At 38.3% G+C, this 22,721-nt stretch overlaps 1 protein-coding gene across 2 annotated transcripts in view; it reads right to left on the minus strand.

Moving 5' to 3' along the window:
- KCNN2 (potassium calcium-activated channel subfamily N member 2) overlaps positions 1 to 22,721 on the minus strand; it is a 364,762-nt gene that overhangs the window by 10,671 nt on the left and 331,370 nt on the right. Inside the window, exons 7-8 of one of the 2 annotated variants that reach the window (XM_029571487.1) lie at positions 21,124 to 21,132; positions 6,011 to 6,080 (exon numbers count right to left, since the gene is read on the minus strand). In XM_029571487.1, coding sequence (XP_029427347.1) covers positions 6,011 to 6,080; positions 21,124 to 21,132 — 79 coding nt within the window. The remainder of the gene's footprint in view (positions 1 to 6,010; positions 6,081 to 21,123; positions 21,133 to 22,721) is intronic. The other variant, XM_029571493.1, reaches the window with a different exon arrangement.

Genomic DNA, 22,721 nt, shown 5'->3' on the forward strand with positions numbered 1-22,721 from the left:
CCCCTCACTCAGTCATTTTTTCACTTTGAAGATGTTTATGATCACTTACTACAGATAATGAACTGGATTAAATACATAGGCAGAGGAAAAGAAGGGGAGGGACACAGGAACCATGGCCCCTCTAAAATTCAGGCCTCTGCCAGCAATGACTACTCCCCCCTGCCCATATAAATTGGAGGTGAGAGTAGAGGAGATTTATCTCTCCTTTAGGAAGAAGGTGAAGGCATGGCTCTTTCCATTGTAATAAGGACAAAGTTCTTGGTCACTTTATGGCAGGGTAGGTATATAGGTGATCTTGTGGTTAGGTAATTTGTGGTGGGTGTTTTCTTCTAATGGGGATTTTTATTATTTTTTATGGCTCTGTATTGTTTTTAAATGTATTGTAATTTATTTTGTTTTATTTTAGATTCGTGAACTGCTCTAGACAAATTTGGTAATTGTTGAGCGGTATAAAAGAATAAATAAATACATTTCCATGAAGTTTTTAAAAATATATCCAAAGCAGGAAGCCTGTGAGGGACTCGGTTGGACTGTTAGAAGATTGAGGGGTTAAAGGGGCACTTAGGGAAAATAAGGCCATTGCCGTAAAACTAAATTAATTCTTTGCTTCAGTGTTTACTAATGAGGATAATGGGGAGATACCCATTCTGGAGATTGTTTTCAAGGTTGATGCTTCAGATGAACTAAACCACATCACGGTGAACTTGTTAGATGTAGTAGGCCAGCTTTACAAACTTAAGAGTAGTAAATCACCTGGACCAGATAGGGTCCAGACCTATTACTAGTAATTTGTAACCTAACATTTATCCATTGTACCTGGAGGGTGTCCAATATAACCCCAATATTTAAAAGGGTTCCAGGGGTGATTCAGGAAACTACAGACCGGTTAGCCTGACTTCAGTGCTGGGAAAAATCATGGAAACTATTCTAAAGAACAAAATCACAGAACATATACATAGACATGGTTTAATGGGACACAGCCAGCATGGATTTATCCAAGGGAAGTCTTGCCTCACAAATCAGCCACACTTTTCTGAAGGTTTCAATAAACGTGGATAAAGGTGAACTGGTAGATGTAGTGTATCTTGAATTTCAGAAGGCGTTTGACAATGTCCTTCATGAAGGCTTCTAAAAAAACTAAAAAGTCTTGGGATAGAAGGCAATGTCCTTTTCTGGATTGCCAACTGGTTAAAAGACAGGAAACCAAGTAGGATTAAATTATCAGTTTTCTCAGTGGAAAAAGGTAAACAGTGGAGTGCCTCAGGGATCTGTACTTGGACTGGTGCTTTTTAATATATTTATAAATGATCTGGAAAGGAATACGATGAGTGAAGTAATCAAATTTGCAGACAATACAAAATTAGTCAGAGTAGTTAAATCACGAGTGATTTATGATAAATGTAGAAGGACCCTGTGAGACTGGAAGACTGGGCATCCAAATGGCAGATTAAATTTAATATGGACAAGTGCAAGATGATGCATATAGGGAAAAATAACCCATACTATAGTTACAAGATGTTAGGTTCCATATTAGGAGTTACCACCCGGAAAAAATCTAGGCATCATAGTGGATAATACATTAAAATCATCATCTCAATGTGCTGCAGCAGACAAAAAAGCAAACAGAATGTTAGGAATTATTAGGAAGGGAATGGTGAATAAAAGAGAATGCCATAATGCCTCTGTATCTATCGCTCCATGGTGAGACCGCACCTTGAATTCAGTGTGAAATTCTGGTTGCCACAACTCAAAAAAGATATAGTTGAACTGGAGGAGGTACAGAGAAGGGTGAGCGAAAGGATAAAGGGGATGGAATGGCTCTCTTATGAGGAAAAGCTAAAAAGATTAGGATTATTCAGCTTGGAGAAGAAATGGCTGAGGAGGGATAGGATAGAAGTCTATAAAATCATGAAAGGACTTGAACAGGTAAATGTGAATCGATTATTTACTATTCCAGATAATAAAAGGACTAGGGGGCATTCCATAAAGTTAGCATGTAGCACAATTAAAACATAGAAGAAAATGCATTTCCACTCAACGCAGAATTAAGCTCTGGGATTCATTGCCAGAGGATGTGATTATGGAAGTTAGTGTAGCTGGGTTTAAAAAAAAGTTTGAATAAGTTCCTGAAGGACATGTCCATAAACTACTATTAATCAAATTGACAAAGGGAATAGCCACTGTTTATTACCAGCTTTAGTAGCATGAGATCTATTTAATGTTGGGTACTTGCCAGGTACCTGTGACCTGGATTGACCATTGTTGGAAACAGGATGCTGGGCTTGATAGACCCTCGGTTTTTGACCCAGTATGGCAACTTCTTATGTTCTTATGTTCTTCCTACTTACCAAGCATATCTAGAAGTTTGTATTGTTTGATGTTTTATAAGAAATGGTGATATTTCTGCTTTTCCATTGTTGCATTGCAGACAGAATCTGGCTTGTTGTAGCTTCTGATTCAGTTTTTGTCTGCACATTTCTATTTATAGTTTATGGTTTCTTTATTCTATATTTGGTGAGGATCTGTCTGTGCTCTGCATGAGTGACTGAGGTGAGGTATTTTGCTACCGTGTAGTTTCTGTGTGGCGATTTATTGCAAGCTGACTTGTTCTGTTTCCTTAATAGGATGTGTATTGGTGTTTTAAGGCCTGGAGTAATATTTGCAGTGAGGCATTTTCATGGTAGGGCTCTTATTGTTTGAATGCCGGCAGTTAGTGTTGCTTTGGTATGGGAAGTTTAGTATTCTGGATTGTAGTTCAGTTTACTTATGACTTTCATAGGGCCATGAGCCAAACGTAACACACTTTATAACAGGCCCGATACCATATGGGTATCTTTTGCAGGGTTTCCTTGTTGGCACCGCAGCAGTGTATGTAAATATAAAATACATGTTTTTGTAAGTGATAATTTTACCTACCGAAGACTGTACTTTGAATGTCCTTTTTCATTAAAATCTGTTATTATAAACGCATAATTATTGTGTGTGTTGGGAGAGGAGCCCAAGTTTGTAAGATTCGGCTTGGGTGCCTAATACTCTTGCATCGACCCTGAGAGAGTTTAGCATACACAAGCCCTCGCCATTCACCATCTCCCAGTACCCAAGTGGGCAAATACCGGGACAATATATCAAAATGAGCTTGGATGTTTTTTTTTAAGCAAGCAAATGGTGCATAACAATTAGAATTGTTTTGATATCTGTAGGCCACATGGTTTTGGTTTCTGATTACAGCTCTTGGTACTCGATGCTCTCTTTCTCCATACATAGTACAGAATAGTAACTTAATACTGACACTTCTATTAGTAATTTGGATTTTCTCAGGGGGAGGCCATCCCTGCCTGCAAGCAGAAAGAAAACCCTAGTGGTTTTTTAGCATCAAGTATTTTATTGATAGGTCTGGTAATGAATAGTTCTAATCTATGATTTATGAAAAGAATGTACATAAGAAAGAATGACTAACTGTAAACCTAAAAGTAAAAAATTGGCAGTGGGGCGGTCCCTGGGGGTGGAGCTATGGGTAGAGCTTGGTTGGCTCCACCAATCAAAAAGGTGTTCTACTGCCCCTGATTAAATATATGTGAGGTGCCAAATTTAAATGCATAAATAACTTAAAAAACAGCAACTTACTCCTGTAAATGCAGGCCCCTCTCCGAAATGTCACTAACCCGCCCCTATTTTACACATGCAAATTTACTCACAGATCCTTATTTATTGAGATTTCTAAAATAGCTAATATTCAAGTATATGCTATTTTACATACATAAGTGCTTTTTTTTAATGTGCACAATTTTTGAAAATTACATAAGAACCTAAGAACACATGATGTGCCATACTGGGTCAGACCAAAGGTTCATTAAGCCCAGTACCCTGTGTCCAACAGTGGCCAATTCAAGGCACAAGTACCTGGCAAATACCCAAACATTAAATAGATCCCAAGCTACTATGCCTTATTCATTAATAGCAGTTTATGGACTTCTCCTCTGGAACTTTTTTTAAACCCAGTTACACTAAGGGCTAGATTTTAAAAGCCCTGCGCACGTAAATCCTGCTGGATTTACGCGCGCAGGGCACTCGCGAGCCGGCGCACCTGTTTTGCATAGGCTGCCGGCGCACGCAAAGCCCCTGGACGCGCGTAAGTCCCGGGGCTTCGTAAAAGGGGCGGGAGGGGGCATGTCCGGGGGCGTGTCCGGGGTCAGGGGCGGTCTGGGGTGGGTCTGGGGGCATGGCGATGGTTCGGGGGCGGACCGGGATGGTGGCCTGCGGCCTGTGCCGGGGGATGCCGAGACCCTGCGGCCTGTGCCGGGGGTCGATGCGGCCTGTGCCGAGACCCTGCGGCCTGATGCCAGGGTCGATGCAAGAGCCTGCGGCCTGTGCCGGGGGATGCCGAGGCGGCGTGCGCAAGTTACGCCTGCTTCAAGCAGGCGTAACTTGCACAACAAAGGTAGGGCGGGACTTAGGTAGGGCTGGGGGGTGGGGTAGGGAGGGGAAGGTGGGTGGACGCGGAAGGAAAGTTCCCTCCGAGGCCGCTCCGAATTTGGAGCGGCCTCAGAGGGAGAACGGAGGCAGGCTGCACGGCTCGGCGCGTGCAGGTTGCCGATTTTGCGCAGCCTTGCGCGCACCGACCCCGGATCTTATAAAATCCGGCGTACTTTTGTTCGCGCCGGTTGCGCAAACAAAAGTACGCGTGTGCGTTCTTATTTAAGATCTACCTCTAACTGCAGTAACCACATCCTCTGGCAATAAATTTCAGATCTTAATTATGCACTGAGTGAAAAGGAATTTTCTCCAATTTGTTTAAAATTAGCTACTTGCTAACTTTATGGAGTGCCCCCTAGTCCGTCTATTATCTGAGAGAGTAAATAACTAATTTACATTAACCTGTTCAAGTGTTTTCATAATTTTGTAGAACTCTATCATATCCCTCTCTCAGTTGTCTCTTCTCCAAGCTGAACAGCCCTAACCTCTTTAGCCTTTCCTCATAGGGGAGCCATACCATCCCCTCTATCATTTTGATTGCCCTTCTCCAGTGCAACTGTATCATTTTGAGAAGCGGCAACCAGAAATGCACACAGTATTCAAGGTGTGGTTTCACCTTGGAGAATTTTCTGGCATTGTAAACATAGATATTTACTAATACAGTACGTGCATATTTTGGGGGCAGAAATATGCAGTCTTTTATAAACTGTGCAGCACTTGCTACACAGTTTATAAAATACTTGCATAAAACTCGCAAATGCACTTATGTGCAAATTAAGTACTGCAAACGTTTTGAAAGTTGGGCTTACAGTATGACTACGCATTTAATTTTATGTCTGTATCAGCTGCACAATTTGCTAAAAGGTTATTTCTGCAGACAAAGCATTACTTTTCCTCCTAATTCATCTGCAATATCACCTATAATATATTGAACAGACAGCATCCAGAAATGATCCTTGAGCTGTTACCTACCCCTAACTTTGTTCCTTGGAGGGGATTTTATCTTATTTCACAACTATCTCATAACCCAGTTAGGACCCATCCCTAGGCATCTCAGCTTGTTTAAATGCCTTCTGTCTGATACAGCATCACTGGCTTTACTGAAATCCAAGTGTACTGCATGTAGCTCTCTTCACTGATTCCTTAGTAGCAAGCCAAAAACGATTTTCAGTCTTATTGTTATGACCTCCTTTTTGTAAGACTGTGCTGCCTCAGACGCCATTATTTGCTGGCCTCAAGATACTGCTATCCTTTCCTTTAGGAGTGATTCCATTTATTTTCCCACCACTGAAGTCACACTAAATGGCTTGCAATTACTTGCCTCCTTCTTACTCTGATTTTTGTGAGGTCTGCTTCTGCCTGGAGCTAGTTCTGTCAAAAAAAATGATTGAACAGCACTGTCACAGGAGCTGCTCCATCTTTTCTATGCCTCCTTAATAAACTGGGATGTGGTCCCCTTGCTCTAACCACTTTTTATTTCACTATTTCCCTGAACAGTAAATGGCAAGCAACATCAAAGTCTGTCACTTCTACTAACCTTCGCCAGGTCCACCAATGTATTTGCTTGATCATTCAATTTTCTTTGTTCCATTTTTACACTTCTTAATCTAGAAAAAAAAAAGAAATTTACAATCAGTTGTTTCATTTGATATGCCACATTTTTTCAAACTCCATGCATGCAACTTGCAAGAAAAACAACTATATGGTCAATGTCTTGAGTACTTTGTGTCAAGTCCAAACCAATTATGTTTTTGGTATAATGAGATGCATGCTTTCTTAACACTACAAATCAGAAAGCAGAGAGACAGAAATGGGATGCCCTGAAATTACTGCTTTCTATGGTTCAAATTGAATTCAAGAAGGGGGAAAACAAGGATTTATTTACAGTACATGAGAGAAAGCCAAAACATTCCTTAAAGCTTTAGTATCATGGCAAATAGACATGGGAAGAAAATGAAATATTTAGGATTCCATATGCAATTTCGTGGCAATTAAAAATCTTCCCATGCCTACATGAATAGATACAGTATTAGCCTTGGCTAGTCTGAAATGGATTGGGTTAGAAGAGGTGTTTGAACCTGATGAAAACTCAGTGATAAGTGATATTCCAACTAATTTAAACAATATCTTTATCTGACCAGCAGCTAAAAAAAAGAGGATTTTTTGGACCAGTCTATTATTTATTTTCTCTGTGTTAACTTGTATTTCACCTCCAATTAACATTGCGTTTTAAGGAAAATCAAATAATGGTCCAGATATTACTGGTGCATAACTAACTTATATTGTAAAACACTGCAAACTGTCTATGGAAAGGATTGAAGGGTCCTGTTCAGCTGCACTGCATTATCTTTTTCCTACATTTCTCTTTCCTACAGCAATGTCTGAGAAAACAGGCAAATAATAACTGGAGCATAAAACAAGACTGAATGGTGTTTAAAGAGGTACATAAAATGCCTCTGGCAAAATCCATAGGGGAGTTTACAGTTAACCTGCAGCCCTGCCATATTTAGTACAACACTATCACAACTGACCAAATTCCCACCTTAATTCAGATAATGCTATTCAGAAGGGTTTTCTCATTGCAATATAAAATGTTTTAAAACAACTTTCTCCTCTTCCCCTCCCCGAAAATACTCCTCTTTCCAGGATCTTGGAAAGCCATATAAAATTTAATAGAAGTCACAAATATTGTCTGTGAAGTTGCTAAACTTCCTGCAGATTCCAAAATAGGATTTTTTCTGATCTGTGGTTAATCCTTAAGAACATAAGAACATGCCATACTGGGTCAGACCAAGGGTCCAGCAAGCCCAGCATCCTGTTTCCAACAGTGGTCAATTCGGGCCATAAGAACCTGGCAAGTACCCAAAAACTAAGACTACCCCATGCTACTGATGCTAGTAATAGCAGTGGCTATTTTCTAAGTCAACTTAATTAATAGCAGGTAATGGACTTCTCTGCCAAGAACTTATCCAAACCTTTTTTAAATCGAGCTACACTAACTGCACTAACCACATTCCCTGGCAATAAATTCTGGAGTTTAATTTGCGTTGAGTGAAAAATAACTTTCTCTGGTTAGCTTTAAATGTGCTACATGCTAACTTCATGGAATGCCCCTAGTCTTTCTATTATCCGAAAGAGTAATAACCGATTCACTTTTTACCCTTTCTAGACCTCTCATGATTTTAAACACCTCTATCATATCCCCCCACAGCCATCTCTTCTCCAAGCTGAACAGTCCTAACCTCTTTAGTCTTTCCTCAAAGGGGAGCTGTTCCATCCCCTTTATCATTTTGGTCGCCCTTCTCTGTAACTTCTCCATCGCCACTATATCTTTTTTGAGATGCAGCAACCAGAATTGTACACAGTATTCAGGGTACGGTCTCACCATGGAGCGATACAGAGGCATTATGACATTTTCCGTTTTATTCACCATTCCCTTTCTAATAATTCCCAACATTCTGTTTGCTTTTTTTACTGCCGCAGCACACTGAACCAACGATTTCAATGTGTTATCCACTATGACGCCTAGATCTCTTTCCTGGGTGGTAGCTCCTAATATGAAACCTAACATTGTGTAACTATAGCATTGGTTATTTTTCCCTATATGCAACACCTTGCACTTATCCAGATTAAATTTCATCTGCCATTTGGATGCCCAATTTTCCAGGCTCACAAGTTCTTCCTGCAATTTATCACAATCCGCTTGTGATTTAACTACTCTGAATAATTTTGTATCATCTGCAAATTTGATTACCTCACTCGTTGTATTCCTTTCCAGATCATTTATAAATATATTGAAAAGCACCAGTCCAAGTACAGATCCCTGAGGCACTCCACTGCCTACTCCCTTCCACTTAATCCTACTCCCTTCCATTTAATCCTACTCTCTATGGCCTTTTTCCATTCTGTGTCTATAGGAAAACAGTTTAGTGAATCAGATCCTAAGGGAGGTGTTTCAGACTTAGACTATAATATTTTTGTCAGTCTTTACCGAGAATAAGCTATTTCTTACAAATAGTTATTATGGGGATGGTGGTCAAGGAAGAAAGGAGGATTTAGGGATGGACATAAACAACCTTTGACCTAATACAGAAGAAATGTCCTTTGCTGGAAAATCAGTTTTGTAGAAAAGGAAAATAAATGTTGCTATGTGGATTTCTTTTCAAAATAAACACATTGTCTAATCAACACAGGTTCTCTATCTAACTACTTTATTTCTTCCTGAACTAGGTGTCTATCACAGCACCATAATCTGAAGACTTGTGCACCATGTGCTAATTACTAATACAGATCAAGGTAACTAAATTCTTGCAGTTTTCTTATAAAGTACATTCTATAGCAATTCATTGCAAGAAATTGTAAGAGATCCAGCTCCTGCAGATTTGCGCCAGCAGATCTGGGCAAAGCTTTTTTGGTTTTTACTATTTTAATTATTGATATTATTGTAAAAGGTATTTAATATCACTTCGGGTGATTTTTAAACAGAGAAGTGATAAAAAAAAATGTTATTAAATAAATAAATTCCATTCTAAATAGAATCTTTGTACAGAGATTCAATTCATCCTGTTTATGAAAACATTGTATTAACTATCCTTACAGATCTGCTGTCTGTATGACCTAGCATTTCTTTTAGATGGTGTAAGGAACTATTTGGAACATAATCGATACACTGAAAAGCTACCAATATTGATAAGAAAAACATTTTATTCCTTTACCAAGAGAATTTTTATAAAGCACTCATTGTACAGCACAATGATCTACTTAATCAATTAAATTACCGGTAGCTACAGCCACTACAAATTCTAAGAAATCTATAACTAATCCATTTTTAACCGAGAATAATCATGTTGTTTATATAATTAAACATGGATGTTGACTAGGTATAAGTACTGCACTTTTAAAGTTTGTATTTGGCTCATTCATCCACCACCTCAGAGTAAGTAGCAGTGAAATGTTTGTACTGCTATAGGTCTTTTGCCAAGTTGAGCTTTATTAAAAAGTCTTTTATTTAAGTTCTTTGGTATGTTTTTAATTTGCTGTGTGAGTAGCAATATATCTAGCACCCTTATCATCTTTAGATCTTACTTTTGATACACAGTATAGGATTGATTACAGGAGGATTAAAGCTGGAACCTCACACAGTGGTTAGAACTGCAGGAGGAGAAGCAGGGAAGTCAGGGTTCAAATCCCGCTGCCGATCCTTGTGACCTTGAACAAATTACTTCACCCTCTATTAATTCAAGAACAAACTTAGGAGAGAATTTTCAAAATGGTTTTGTGCATAAAAGTAGCATTTACATGAGGACTTCTGGTAATGCTCTCAGCGAGGACGTTGCTGCCTGACCAAGCTCCCACCAAACATTTACTGTTTAAGTATAATTCTTAGCATTCTGGGGCCATTGTTAAGAAGTCTCAAGTTAAAGAAACTGATAGAAGATCTATACTTTGCTTTGGGGCTGATAAAGCTGGAAAGAATAAAAACTTAAGCAAGAAATCTCCTGCAGATATGCCGGAGAACGAGGGATTCAGCCTCTGATGAAGATACTGGGGCGGAGATGCTTGAACTCAGAGGTAATGCGGACCACATTAAAAATCCTTTGGACACATTCACTGATAAGATTTCAAACAAATCTGATGCATACTTAGGCAGGGTTGTTGACAAAGCTGCACTTCTTATGGAGTTTGTCCAAGAAAATGCTATGCGCACTGAAGAGCATAAAATGAAAATCACTGACATGGAAATGGTGGTGACCTTGACAATGGTAAAATTGAAAAGCTGAAAAGGAACTGTGGTTCACTTCTCGAGAAATTAGATGATCTCGAAAACAGATTAAGGCGTTGCAAATTAGGGTCCTTGGGGTACTCGAAAAAGTATTTTTCTAAATGGTTGCCTGAGGTCTTGCAGTTCTCATGTGCTAAAAATACAGTGCAAATTGACCAGGCACATCGTGCTTTAGCTCCTGCTCCTGCTTAATATGGACATCCTTGGGCCATTATCATAAAGCTATACGATTTCAATGACAGTGCGTCAAGAGAAGCACAAGATATGTTTTTTCAGGGGAACATATAATGATATTTCAAGACTTCTTGGTGGACTTGTGGTGCAAATGGCAGGCTTTTCAAAATGTCAAGAGGGAATGACAAAAGCTCATCAGCTGGTATGCTATGATTTACCAGCAAAATTTTAAATAATGGTGAAAGCCAAGTCCATTATACTGGACAGTGTTAAAGCAGTGGAGAAATGGCTGTGAGAGTAAAGGGACTGCACAGCAGAGGTCTACTGGATGACTATTGCCTGTTAGTCATACAGCGGCCCATATCATAAAAGTGGAATCAGCGGTCAGGAGACTATGATTTGGCCTAGCAATGAGCTCAAGAATTACCAATTGTAAATGTTACTTTGATTTCCCGGTGCAGAAATAAACCTTAGATTCTTATGTTGCAAGAAATACATCTTACAAACCTGGAACATGATAAGTGGAAATATAGTTGAGTGGCGCAGATATTTCATTCATCATATATTTCTAGAAGTGGTTGGTTTGTATTTTGATTTACAAAAACTTTCCCTCATATTTACTAATTCTATAACTGATACGGATGATAGACATGTAATACTGGTTTGCTCTATCTCTTAAGTTAAATTTGCATTGATTAATCTGTATGGCCCAAATACAGATCAAAGGGAGCCTTATCAAGTTTTTACTGATAAGTTAGCTTTGCTTGATATTCATAAATTGTGTATTGGTGAGGACTGGAATGTTTGCCTTGACTTGTTTGTAGACCAGATATCTTCCTCTCAAGGTGGGCTTGGGTCTGACTCTGGAATTGGGGTGATGGTTGATACTTTCACCTACTGAATGTAAGGAGGGTGCAACATCCTACTGAAAGGGACTATATTTATTCTCCAAAACACAAACGGGTTGATTTTAAGACCTGCGTGCGCATGTGGACGCATCAATTTTATTTTAACATGTGCGCACTGGCACGCACATGTTGTAAAATCTGATGGCTGTGTGCACATGTGTGCAAGATTTTAAAATCCACGTGCACATATGCAGGCAGCGTGCACATAGGGGGGGATTTTCACAAAATAAGCATGGCGATGTAATCGGACCTCCCTCAGTTCCCTCCTAGTCCACTCCCATTAAAGAGGGAAATTTCCAACCCCTAACCTCTATCCTTCCTCCCTCTTCCCCTCTCCTCCCTACCCCCTAAACCTACCCTAACTATCCCCTAAGGGGCTGATTTTAAATGGAGTGTGCATGCATGCATCCATGTGCGTGTGGTTCCTGGCACGTGCACAAGCATACACTGATTTAATAACATGCGCGTGTCAGGACTGTGGTTCGTATAGATCCATCTCCTTGCTTATCTCTAACATAAAAATCCTTGCTAAGATTCTGCAATTAAGATTGGAGACCCTTTTGCCATATTTAATCCATAGTGACTAAACCAGTTTTGTGAAAGGGAGGGTTTCCACATCGAACACAGAGCATTTATTTAATATTTTACATATGGCTAAGAGGAAGGGCCTTTTGAAGTTGATTATGTCTCTTGATGCAGATAAGGCCTTTGATAAGAACATAAGAACATAAGATCATAAGAAGAACATAAGAACATGCCATGCTGGGTCAGTCCAAGGGTCCATCAAGCCCAGCATCCTGTTTCCAACAATGGCCAATCCAGGCCATAAGAACCTGGCAAGTACCCAAAAACTAAGTCTATTCCATATTACTGTTGCCAGTAATAGCAGTGGCTATTTTCTAAGTCAACTTAATTAATAGCAGGTAATGGACTTCTCTTCCAAGAACTTATCCAATCCTTTTTTAAACACAGCTATACTAACTGCACTAACCACATCCTCTGGCAACAAATTCCAGAGTTTAATAGTGTGTTGAGTGAAAAAGAACTTTCTCCGATTAGTTTTAAATATGCCACATGCTAACTTCATGGAGTGCCCCCTAGTCTTTCTATTATCTGAAAGAGTAAATAACTGATTCACATCTACCTGTTCTAGACTTCTCATGATTTTAAACACCTCTATCATATCCCCCCTCAGCCGTCTCTTCTCCAAGCTGAAAAGTTCTAACCTCTTTAGTCTTTCCTCATAGGGGAGCTGTTCCATTCCCCTTATCATTTTGGTCGCCCTTCTCTGTAACTTCTCCATTGCAATTATATCTTTTTTGAGATGTGGCAACCACAATTGTACACAGTATTCACGGTGCGGTCTCGCCATGGAGCGATACAGAGGCATTATGACATTTTCCATTTTATTCACCATTCCCTTTCTAATAATTCCCAACATTCTGTTTGCTTTTTTGACTGCCACAGCACACTAAACCGACGATTTCAATGTGTTATCCACTATGACGCCTACATCTCTTTCTTAGGTGGTAGCACCTAATATGGAAACTAACATTGTGTAACTATAGCATGGGTTATTTTTCCCTATATGCATCACCTTGCACTTATCCTGGTGCTTTCTGTTTGCAGTTTTGGCAGTGTTTGGGTTGCTGGACAGATTTATTGCCTAGATCAGGGCTATGTATGAGAAATCTAGAGCATGTGCATTGATTAATCTTTTTTGTCCTCTTTTTATTTTTTTGCTATAGACAGAGGAACTGGACAAGGGTGTCCTCTGTCATTGTTCTTATTTGAATTAGCTATTGAACCTTTGGCAGTTGCAATTTGACAAAACAACAGAATTAAGGTTATCTGTCTGGGTGGTTCAGAACATAAGGTCTCCCTCTATGATGATGATGTTCTACTGTACTTAATTCAACCTTCAGAGTCCAGTTTGGTTCTTATGGAATTTTTAGCTCTGCATAGGTTCTTATCTGATTACAAAGTTAATTATAATAAATTGGAACAGTACCTTCTTAGTGACAAAGTGTTGACTCCTCCAAGTATGACCTCATTTCTGATTGTTAAGGATAATTTTAAGTATCTTGGTAATTTTGTCACCCAAAATTTTCAGGACCTCTATAGTAACATTTATGGGACTGTTCTTCATCAAATTAAAAAGAATATTTTTCAATGGGCAGATTTAGTTATATCATGGTCAGGTAGATGCAACTTGCTTAAAATTAATGTTTTACCTCACTTATTATACTTGTTTCAGCATCTTCCATGCAATATCCCAGCTAAGGTTTTTGTTGAGTTGCTTAGTGTGCTGACAAAGTTCATCTGGCAGCGTAGAAAATCTAGAATTCGTCTGAGCTACTTATGGCTTGCTAAGGTGCAGGGCAGTTTAGTCTTTCCAAATCTTTATTTACATTATTGGGTAGCATGGCTTGGTTCACTAATGAGGATAAGAGATGACTTCTGCTACAACAAGAATACGCTTGATGAAGGGAGATCAAGTCTGCTGTGGGTTGCTAAAGTCTTAGGGATGGAGTTAGACAGTCCTTTTCTATGTCTTGCCACGTCTCTAATCTAACCAAATCAGTTTTTTATGCTCCTCATATGATTTGCAAATTCAAAATGAGCTTATAACTATTACTGCACTTTAATTTTATTCTGGCTAGACTATTGTAATTTCTTGTATATGAGAATAACTGAAGTTTCACATAGGAGAATACAATTGCTGTAAAACGTTGCAGCTAAGAGTAATTTTTGGTGTATCTAAATGTAAGCACATTATACCTTTACAAGAGGAACTCCACTGGCTCTCTGTTTGAGTCAGAATTTTGTTTTAATTTCCTTATCTTACTTACAGAGCCCTGAATAGAGAGGTACCACTTTACCTGAGTAGTTGGTCAGGTCTGTACAAACCAACTAGAATGCTAAGATCTTCTCAGTTAGTACTGTTAAAGCTGCCCTCATCACAGGAAATGAAATTAGAGAACACTAGGCTAACTTCTTTTCAATATCAGGCCCTCCTTCAATGGAATGCACTCCCCTTAGACTGTAACATGTAGCTGACAGGATGCTGCACTGCGGTCGGTGTCCTGTATCTCATTATCCCGGGCCCAGCTCTGTGTCCTATGATTTGTTGGAGCCTCTCAGCATGGCTTCCGGCATCCTGCTCCTCTGCTGCATCCTGCTTTTCTGAGTAAGGGCCTGTAGCAACTCACTAGCTTTATAGGGTCAATGCCCAGGATTTCCAGTGGCACGGATGGACATCAGTACTGTTCTAATATAAAAGGAAGCTCATTTCTCAGGGCAGGTGACTGAATAACAGGTTCTGATTCTTCATTCTCCTGCATCTGGCCTTGCTACTGATTGAGATCCAGTATGGTCCCTGAACTTGCTTCTATCTGCTGCCTGTTCTGATTCTTATTTGTCTTCTGCTTCTGAACAGACTTCACCGACCTCAACCTTGCCTATCTGACCACATCTCTGCCACACAATTCTGTACTGGTGTGGCCCTATCTGTTAGCAATTCCAGGGTCTACTCTTCCAAGTCTGTGACATAGATTTATGACTAGAGAAAACCTATTTCAGATTTAAGAGACTGGTGAAGACCTGGTTATTTACTCAAGTTTTTCATGACTACACCCTATTAACTTTTTAATTTTTCCCTATGTAATTTTTGCTTTTATGTTTTATGTTGCATGTTCCTAGTTTTCCTGGTGTTTTAGAATGTTTTATAATTTATTTTATTATATAGTATTTTGTTTTATTTGTATGTTTTATATTGTTTTATACTTTGAGAACCCTTGGTATGGGCCCTAAGTGACTGACTGGTTTAGAAACTGGTTGAGTGGGAGGCGACAAAGGGTACTAGTAGTAAATGGAGTTTACTTCAAGGAGGGGAGGGCATAACTAGTGGGGTGCATGAAGGATTGGTGCTGTTCTTTTCAATAATTTCATGAGCGACATTGCAGAAGGACTGTTGGGAAAGGTTTGTCTTTGTGCTGATGATACCAAAATCAAAATCTGCAACAGGGTAGACAGCCCAGAAGGTGTGGAAAATTTGAGGAGCGATCTAGTGAAGCTTGAGGAATGATCTAGGGTATGGCAGTTAAAATTTAATGCTAGAAAACACAGTTATGCATTTAGGATGCAAAACCCAAGGAAGAAGTACAGTATAGGGGATGGAATTCTTTTAAGCATGAAAGAAGAGCGGGATCTAGGGATGATCGTATCTGATGATCTTAATGTGGCTAAACAGGTGAATAAAGTGATTGCAAAAGCCAGAAACATGCTTGACTGCATAGGAAGAGTAATGGTCAGCAGAAAACAGGAAGTGATATTGCCCCTGTATAGGTCCCAGGTGAGATCTCATTTGAAATAATGTATACAGGTCTGGAGACCACACCTTCAAAAGAATATATGGTTTGAGTCGGTCCAGAGAGTGGCCATAAAATGATCAGTGGTCTTTATTCTAAAATATATGGGGACAAACTTAAAAATCTAAACATGCACATTCTACAGGAAAGGCGATATATCGGAGATATGATAGAGACCTTTAACTACATCCAAAGTTTGTATGCGCAGGATGTGAGCCTCTTTCAACAGAAAAGGAGTCTCTAGAATGAGAGGTCATAGAATGAGGGTAAAAGGGGGTTGACTCAGGAGTAATCCAAGGAAATATTTCTTTATAGAGAGGATAATGGATGCATAGAACAGCTTCCCTGTGGAGGTGGTAGAGACAAGAAAAGTATCTAAATTCAAGAAAGCATGGGATAAACACAGAGGATCTCTCAGGGAGTGGTAAATAGTAAAGCTGAATTAGTTGGGAGAAGGGCAGACTAGATAGGCCATATGGTCTTTTTCTGCCATCATGTTTCTATGTTATTTTACTGTACACCATTTTGATCTCTGGAGAATTTCTTTATTAAATAAAATTTTGTTTACTATTATTGGTGATTCCATGAATTTGAGCATACATTTGTCTCCAGATTTAATTCTGGGTGTTTATTTATGCAGTGTCACAATTATTTTATGTATAAAATATATGCATGTTTGTTTATAAAATGGGTAAAGAAAGTATTCATTTTCTTGTATTTGAAATTTATGCATAGACCGAAACACAATGCCGGACTCATCAGATGCAGCAGGTAGATCGTTTCACCGCGCATTGGTAATGAAGTCTTGGTTAATAACGCATTGACCGTTTCACATAGATCAAGTTGTTCACCAGTCATTGCTAGCCGGCATTAAGCATTTTCTGTTTCCCTGAAGAAGGAGTGTCCTCCGAAACATTGCAGTGTTGGACAGAACAAGACATCTTATCAAAAAAAGCCCGGCACGACCTGCTTGTGGACTACACACAGACTGGTAACATAAAGCCCTATTAGATACTCGACTAAAAGGTGGACTTAAGCCTAATCTATGGATATGTGCATGATAGTTTCTCATTGAAGAATCACTGACCTACCGTGACCAATGATTAGAAAAGCCCTAGTGCCTTCTTGAGCTTTATTCAAAAAGCTTGTAGCCCCTAGCAGCACTATATGAGGTCACTATAAAGTCAAAAATTATTAGTTACCCTGTCATATTATTTATAGCTAGATTTAATATTTTTTGGCCTTTACTGGATTTCAAGTATTTTGTGATTATCTCGAAACACAGGCATGTACGTTTGGAACAGAAATACACTGCATTTTATAACCTATGCAGCTCCTGCTGCTCAGTTGATGAAATACTATCAGAAATCTCTGCATATCCACATGCGCAAATGTTGTTTGAAAGTTGTTCTCCTTATGAATACAGTCATTTCTTCTGCATCTTACATAACATACTCAGTTCTGACTTATGATACTACTGATGTGTTTTATATACAAATATTTTAAGTAGTTAAGATTAACATTTTTTTTTCAGAATTTCCTATATCTCAGGATGAGTGCAAACTACACCGAAAATCTAGATGGTTACCTCTGGGACCTCTAGATCCAATTGTCAACACGTTTGAACTGTGCAGTGACCACATTGAAATTGGCCACAAATGTCCTTTGCTTTCCTTCTATGCCATGGCATCGTTGACACAAGTTTATCTTGCAAATTACTTTTTCTTGTATGTGCGAATATCGGAGGAGAGCTAAATACAGTCAGTTATGAAAGCAGTTGAAGAACTTGAAATGCAATTATCCATTTGTTACAATAATTTATCTGTAGATGAACAGCAAGCCTATGGAACATTGCAGCAAGATGCTGATATCATTATTCTTCCAGCCGATAAAGGGGGTGGAATAGTGATTATGGATGTTGACGCTTACTATACTGAGGCTTTTCGTCAATTATCTGACACGAGATTTAATAAACCTCTTGATAAGGATCCTACTGAAAGTTTGCAGACTAGATTATTATTTATTTTGCAATATGGTCGTGACCATAAATTGATTACTTTGGCTGAATTTAAATTTCTATTCAAACCTTATCCACATTTACCTGTTCTTTTATTTACTTCCTAAAATACATAAGTCTCTACAGTCTCCTCCCGGAAGACCCATCGTGTCTCCTCCCGGAAGACCCATCGTGTCAAGTAAAAAATCATTGTTGGAACCAATATCACAATTCATGAGTGTAGCTTGCTTATTGCGGCGGTTACTTCCCTACTACCTCTAACTAATCAAGCTAGATATTTCACTTGGATGCAGCTCCATCACCGCTCTCTGCATTAATGGCGGGGGTGGAAGGGAATTAGAACCAAGAGCTAAGAGAAACAGATAAGTATGAGAGAAAAAATGAGGGAAGCTTGCTGGGCAGACTGGATGGGCCATTTGGTCTTCTTCTGCCGTCATTTCTATGTTTCTATGTTTCTATGTTTCTATTGACTCATTTTTATGTCCTACTATATCTTCAGCTCAATCCTATATTAGGGATTCTACCCACTTTATTCAAAAAATTGAAACAGTAAATTTGAATACAGAAATGATATTATTGGTAACAGCAGATGTTATCTTGCTATATACTAACATCCCTCAGGTACAATCTTTATGCAATATTAGGCAAGTATTATCTGATATGTATGTTTTTCTGAGAGGTATGTGGATTTTGTTCTTGATTTGGTAACAACTGCTGTTAAAGAAAAGTTTTAATAATCAATTTTTTCAGCAGACAAAGGAGGTTGGCATGGGTGCTACCATGGCACCCTCTTTGGCATGTATTTATGTTTCTCAGTTTGAAGAAGATCATATTTACTGCTCCCCTTTTTGGTCAAAAATGTTGATTTGCTCGGTTCATAGATAATGCTTTTTTCATCTGGAAAGGTAATGTTCCTTCATTATATCAATTTATGGAATGGTTAAACACTCGGAATGAACATTTAAAATTTACTTTTCAATATGATGTCCAACAGGTTTCTTTTTTGGATCTGTTAGTAAAAAGAAATGGATGCAGATTGAGTACTATTATTTATAACAAAACTACAGATAGAAATACTCTTTTACATTATCTAAGTTACCATCCTGTCAGTCAAAGAAATAATATACCAACTGGTCAATTTTTATGATTGAGACGTATTTGTAGTACTACTCAAGATTATATTACTAAATCTAAACATATGACTGAAAGATTTTTCGCACGGGGGTATCCACGTAAAATCATCCGCTGTGCATATAAAAGAGGTCTATTTGTGAATCGTGATCTTTTGTTAATGAATCAGCAAAAGCATGAATCCTCACTTTTTCTAAATTTTCAGATTCAATACAGCAAATTATTAAAGGTTATTGGCATGTTTTGCAAATGCATACAGTATTTAGCTCTCCTCTGATATTCGCACATACAAGAAATAGTAATTTGCGAGATAAACTTGTGTCAACGATGCCATAGCATAGAAGGAAAGCAAGAGACATTTGTGGCCAGTTTCAATGTGGTCACTGCACAGTTTGTCAGAATGTTTTGCAAATTCAAACTTTTTATCATTCTGATCCCTACATTAAATACTCTCTATGGGCTTATTTTGACTGTGAAACCATTCAGGTTATATATGCGATCATTTGCCCTTGCTCAAAACTATATATTGGACATACTAAACTGGCGATTAAGACAAGAATTATTCAATATAAGAGCTGCATTGGAAATAAACTCCTTGAGTCTCCATTGATTAAGCACTGGTTGTTAAAAAATCATACAGTGGATAATGTATGCTTTTTTTGTAATTCAATAGATAAAGCTTCCTCGTGGGGGCGATATCTCTTTAGCACTAAGATGTAGGGAACAGGAATTCATATATAATTGGAAAACTTGTCAGCGGTATGGTTTAAACATAGCTATTGAATGGAAGGCATTTTTTTTTTAATCTCCTCCCCTTTAAGGAGACTAATCCTGGGCTTTCTGAATTTGGTAAAACACCCAGATGGTGTGGGGTATTTAAATCCAATTGCTTAACAGTGGCAGTTAGCCTCCATTTTGAGAGAGAAGGACTTGCCTACAAATGGTGAAGGAAGGCTTTGGGTAAGCTCTGTGAGGATAAATGTTTTATATATTTTTTGTGATGTCTATGAAAAAAGCATGATGATTTATATTTTAAGGAGTATATTTAAATTAATTTTTGCATGAACATTTTGTTTTCCAGAAATGTACGCTAATCTAAATGTTTGATGAATACACGAGTAGGCTGTGAGTATGTAATGATCTGTTCTAAATATGAGTGGGTGTAAAATGGTCTTGGGGTAAATGTGAGATATATTATTTCATGTTTTTTGCTAGATGTTGATTAAGTGGTTGCGCTCCCCCTGATGAACCTACTTGTGCGGTGAAACATCTAGGCCTACATGTTGGAGTGAAAAAACATATCTAAATACCATCGTTGTGGTAGAAGATCTACCTAATGACAACAGTGAGGGAGAAGACAGCCTTAGAAGACCGTATTTTTTTGAAAACTTTGAAAAATGTTGTTATGAGACTCTGGGACACTATATACCTGAAGAAGTTGGGATATTATTAGCCTCTGTGATTGAATTTATTGGGAGAATTTATACTTTAGTAAAAGAGTTATTTGTTTCAAAAATATTGTAAGCAGAAGAGTGGGTTATTTGTTGGATATTAATCCATAGAAAATGGGTATTTAAAAATTTGAAATGTTTTTTAATGTATTTTTTATGGAAAGATATGTGTTCATATTATGCTTGAATATTGTGTTATATATAATAAAAAGAAAACATAATTTAAAAGGTTTTTCTGGGTTCCTATAATAGTGATATTATATGTATGTATATATATATATATATATATATATACACACACACACACATCTATATCTATAATGATAGATAGATATAGATAAACTCTGTATATTTAAATTGCTAAATGGTTCAAATGATTTAGTAAGCATATTAGAATTTTATGTTCTAGGATGTGGTTTATACAGAATACTGTACATTGCTTATATAAATTCAAAGCTATACAGAGGGCAACATGTCTTAAGCATTTTTCCCATAGATACAAAATGGGGGAAAAAAAACCTTTAGTACATTGGCCACATTCTTAACCTCTTATATAATGTATATAACATGCTACTGATCAGAATATTTTAGCTGCAGTGGCCAGGACAGAATATTGGCAACACTTTTGGAAAAATAATACCTTTCAAAGTCAATTTTATTCTTTATGAATTTCACTTATCACAGATACGATCATGATTCTGAATCACGTTTCTATGGCAGCAATCAGACTATTAAAATTCACATAGAAAGGATCTATTTGTTGCATGCAGACACTCATTAAATTCTGCAAATATTTAAAACAGCTCATTCAACTTACTTCCGAGCTCTATTTTCATTTTGTTGAAACAAAAAGACAAAACAAAGGAAAAGAAAATGTAAAATATACTAAGGCAAAATAGCATGTGGTGGTAGAGTTCAACTGAGAGTTTTTTTTTAGTTATTATAGAAAACCAGGGCAAAAGATATCATTCCCATGAACCAGAATAAACACACTAAGAACACACATATACACACGAATATCAATCAAAATATTAAAAAAAAAAAACCATTTCTGCATATATATTCTTATATCAAAATAGATGTTACAATTATTTTTAAAAAGTGTATATTTCTATGATGAAAACTAATGTGAATGGGATATATATATCCATATTGTCAACTTTATTAAAATGGATGAAACTCTATGTTTCTAGGAGTCTTTAGCATCACACTGTGTCCTGTGAACTGGCCTCGGGTGAGTCCAGTGGCACAGCAGTGAGATGCCACAAATCTGTGGGATGACTGCTGACAATCTGATAATTCTGAACTGCCAATGTGTGTGTATAAATACAATAAATAACAATAAAAAATATATATAATAAACTGCACTAAATGCTATTAGAATGATATCATTTAAGCTGTATCCTTATACTTTGTGATAATACAAAATTAAAAAATAACCAATATCTGAAAAAATGTACACCCTGTACTTGAAAGAAGCTGGCATTACACTGCTCTGCACACTTCCTCTGAAGTGGTATACTTGTGTTACTTGAGTTGTGTAGGCTGGCGCTGTACATACACTATGGGCCTTATTTTCTAAATGTATCGCACGCGGTAAGGGACGTTTCGCACGCGAAATGACCCTTTTCGCGTGCGATACCAAAATGGGGGTGGAGTCGGCCCCAGAAGAGGAGGAGTCGGGGCGTCACTGGGGCCGACTCCGCGAAGCCGCCGCGGACGACAAAAAGGTAAGGCCCTTTTCGCGTCCGCGTTCGCTCCCAATAGCTACACCTCTTATGGTGGCGCTATTGGGTGCGAAACCGGCAGCGATCACACCGCAACAGTGCGATCGCTGCCGGCTAGCGCAGGCCCGCCCCCCGTTTTGGCCCCCCGCCCCTCATTTCCTAAAGTATCGCAGGCCTGCGATACTTTAGAAAATGAGGGCCCTATATGACATAAGGGCATGCTACCTATTAACACCATCAATAATACAATTCAAAGTACATTAACTTATACTTCCATGGTGATAACATTTGAACTGTCTATACCACAGCATGGAATCCATACTAAGCCTTGTAAACAAATTCTGACTATGTCTAGACCATGATAATTCAGCATTACTAATACTCCTGTATCTTTCAGGAGCCTTCAACACAATAGAACACAACCTCCTTACCTCCAGACTGAACAACCTAGATGTGAAAGGAGAGGCTTTGTCTTGGTTCATGTCCTATATGTCAGAACATATCCAATCTGTATCCCTATGAATGGCTCTCTCTCGAAAATGCATGTTCTCCCCTGCGCTGTACTACAAAGTTCCATCCTCTCACCTATATTGTTAAATAACTACATGATATCCCTTGGCAAACTCAACAGAAATTGTCACAACATGTACTACTCCTTTGCTAATGACATACAACTGATTCCGCTCAA

This window comes from Rhinatrema bivittatum, chromosome 1, assembly GCF_901001135.1.
Source record: "Rhinatrema bivittatum chromosome 1, aRhiBiv1.1, whole genome shotgun sequence".
Lineage (NCBI taxonomy): Eukaryota > Metazoa > Chordata > Amphibia > Gymnophiona > Rhinatrematidae > Rhinatrema > Rhinatrema bivittatum.